The 2,299-nt window shown below is 47.8% G+C and overlaps 1 protein-coding gene across 1 annotated transcript in view; it reads right to left on the bottom strand.

Annotated features, from left to right (window-relative positions):
• The window catches only part of plekha6 (pleckstrin homology domain containing, family A member 6), a gene marked incomplete at its 5' end in the record, with an annotated part of 124,848 nt that overhangs the window by 111,636 nt on the left and 10,913 nt on the right, over positions 1 to 2,299 (bottom strand). Inside the window, 1 exon segment of the mRNA XM_084315819.1 lies at positions 1,309 to 1,562. Coding sequence (XP_084171945.1) covers positions 1,309 to 1,562 — 254 coding nt within the window.

Below are 2,299 nucleotides of genomic sequence, written 5' to 3'. Positions count from 1 at the left end.
TCCTGCCCCCCGCCCCATCCTCCTCCTCCATCTCCCCTCTCCCCTCATCCCTTCCTACATGCACACTCCCTTCCTCCCTAGTAGCCCCTCCCTGCTTCCACTCCCCACTGCCGTCCTCTGTAGCTCCTCCCCCCTGCCCCCCCCCCCCGTGCGCCCACGCATTCCATTTCTCTTCCCTCTCTCCTCAGCATCATGCCGTTTCATGACAACAAGCGTCCCCTCACACACACACACACACAGATACACACACAGATACACACACACAGGATTTCAGTGGTACCGTCTCACACGTAGAGAATCTTTGATATCTGAACCTTCTAATGATGATGTCACAACGTCTCCTCGTCATTGAAAGTGTCACAGAGTTTCTAAAATCGCACGATAGAAGAATCCTGAGGGGGGGAAACAAGATGTACCTGCAAGGGTTAAAAAAGGATTTGCTGCAATCCGCTGGCGTAAAGATAAGGGACAATAATAAGAGATGAGAGAGAAAACTGTATCATCATCCCCCCCCTCCGTGCTGGGAGGAGCAACGTGGTCACTAGAACTGGTAACTATTATCTGTTATAGTAGTATACATACTAGGTATACATACTAGCAGCATACTATAATCTGCTACAGGTAGCCTATTGTAAGACGTTAGTATGCATCAGTGTTGCAACGCACACTATACGGAATGTACTTCTTCGGTTCTTCTTTGTCGTTAAGTTTCAAGTTTCTTTAATAGTTGTCATACAGAAGTACAGAATACTTTTATACAAAATGCTTCTTACTGTTACGCTCCAGAGACTGTGCAAGACAAGATAAGTATGAAATAAAATAACATAGTATAGCATGTAAATTAGAAGTAAAAGAAAATGAGGTCACAGTGTTCAGTTTAGACATATGTACAATGTTCGATGCAGAATAGACGTAACTGAGTTACCATATAATATACAATACTGTGCAGTGTACTAATATACAATACTATATAGTGCAAGGCAGAAATGGGATGAGGTGCAATTTAGGTACAATTTACAGTAGGTGTACGAGTTGTAGTGCAAATCCTTTATCAATAAATATAAAGTGTGTTTGTGTGATCTAAAGTGTGGAGAGTGGGTGCTGCAGTGTGTTGTTTGTTTAAGTGAGTGTGTGCTGTGTGCATTTGATGGTTGTTGCATAGTGTTTATTGTTCGTTTAGCAGCCTGATGGCTGCCGTTAAAAACGGTCGGTATTAGAATGTAACATTCGCTGTTTCAGAAATAACACTCTGTACTCGTAACAAAAAGGAGCTGCTGAAGTCTACCGTGGGACTGATGGTGAACCCACTGACGTGATGAAGCCTCTTGGTGAACCCACTGACGTGATGAAGCCTGAGGGTGAACCCACTGACGTGATGAAGCCTGAGGGTGAACCCACTGACGTGATGAAGCCTGACGGTGAACCCACTGACGTGATGAAGCCTGAGGGTGAACCCACTGACGTGATGAACCCTGACGGTGAACCCACTGACGTGATGAAGCCTGAGGGTGAACCCACTGACGTGATGAACCCTGAGGGTGAACCCACTGACGTGATGAAGCCTGGACACAAAAGGTAGGAAGAGAGGGAAGAGGAAACACTTCAAAACACTCCAAGCACCTCAGTGACAAGACACCAAGACCTCTCCAAAGCACCTCAGTGACAAGACACCAAGACCACTCCAAGCACCTCAGTGACAAGACACCAAGACCACGCCAAGCACCTCAGTGACAAGACACCAAGACCTCTCCAAGCACCTCAGTGACAAGACACCAAGACCTCTCCAAGCACCTCAGTGACAAGACACCAAGACCTCTCCAAGCACCTCAGTGACAAGACACCAAGACCTCTCCAAGCACCTCAGAGACAAGACACCAAGACCTCTCCAAGCACCTCAGTGACAAGACACCAAGACCTCTCCAAGCACCTCAGTGACAAGACACCAAGACCTCTCCAAGCACCTCAGCGACAAGACACCAAGAGCTCTCCAAGCACCTCAGTGACAAGACACCAAGACCTCTCCAAGCACCTCAGTGACACGACACCAAGACCACTCCAAGCACCTCAGTGACAAGACACCAAGACCTCTCCCAAGCACCTCAGTGACAAGACACCAAGACCTCTCCAAGCACCTCAGTGACAAGACACCAAGACCACTCCAAGCACCTCAGTGACAAGACACCAAGACCTCTCCAAGCACCTCAGTGACACGACACCAAGACCTCTCCAAGCACCTCAGTGACAAGACACCAAGACCTCTCCAAGCACCTCAGTGACAAGACACCAAGAGCTCTCCAAG

The sequence above is a fragment of the Notolepis coatsorum genome (genome assembly GCF_963971535.1).
Source record: "Notolepis coatsorum genome assembly, chromosome: 6".
NCBI lineage: Eukaryota > Metazoa > Chordata > Actinopteri > Aulopiformes > Paralepididae > Notolepis > Notolepis coatsorum.
Note: the sequence above shows the minus strand (reverse complement) of the source record. Positions and strands in the feature narration are given on the sequence as shown.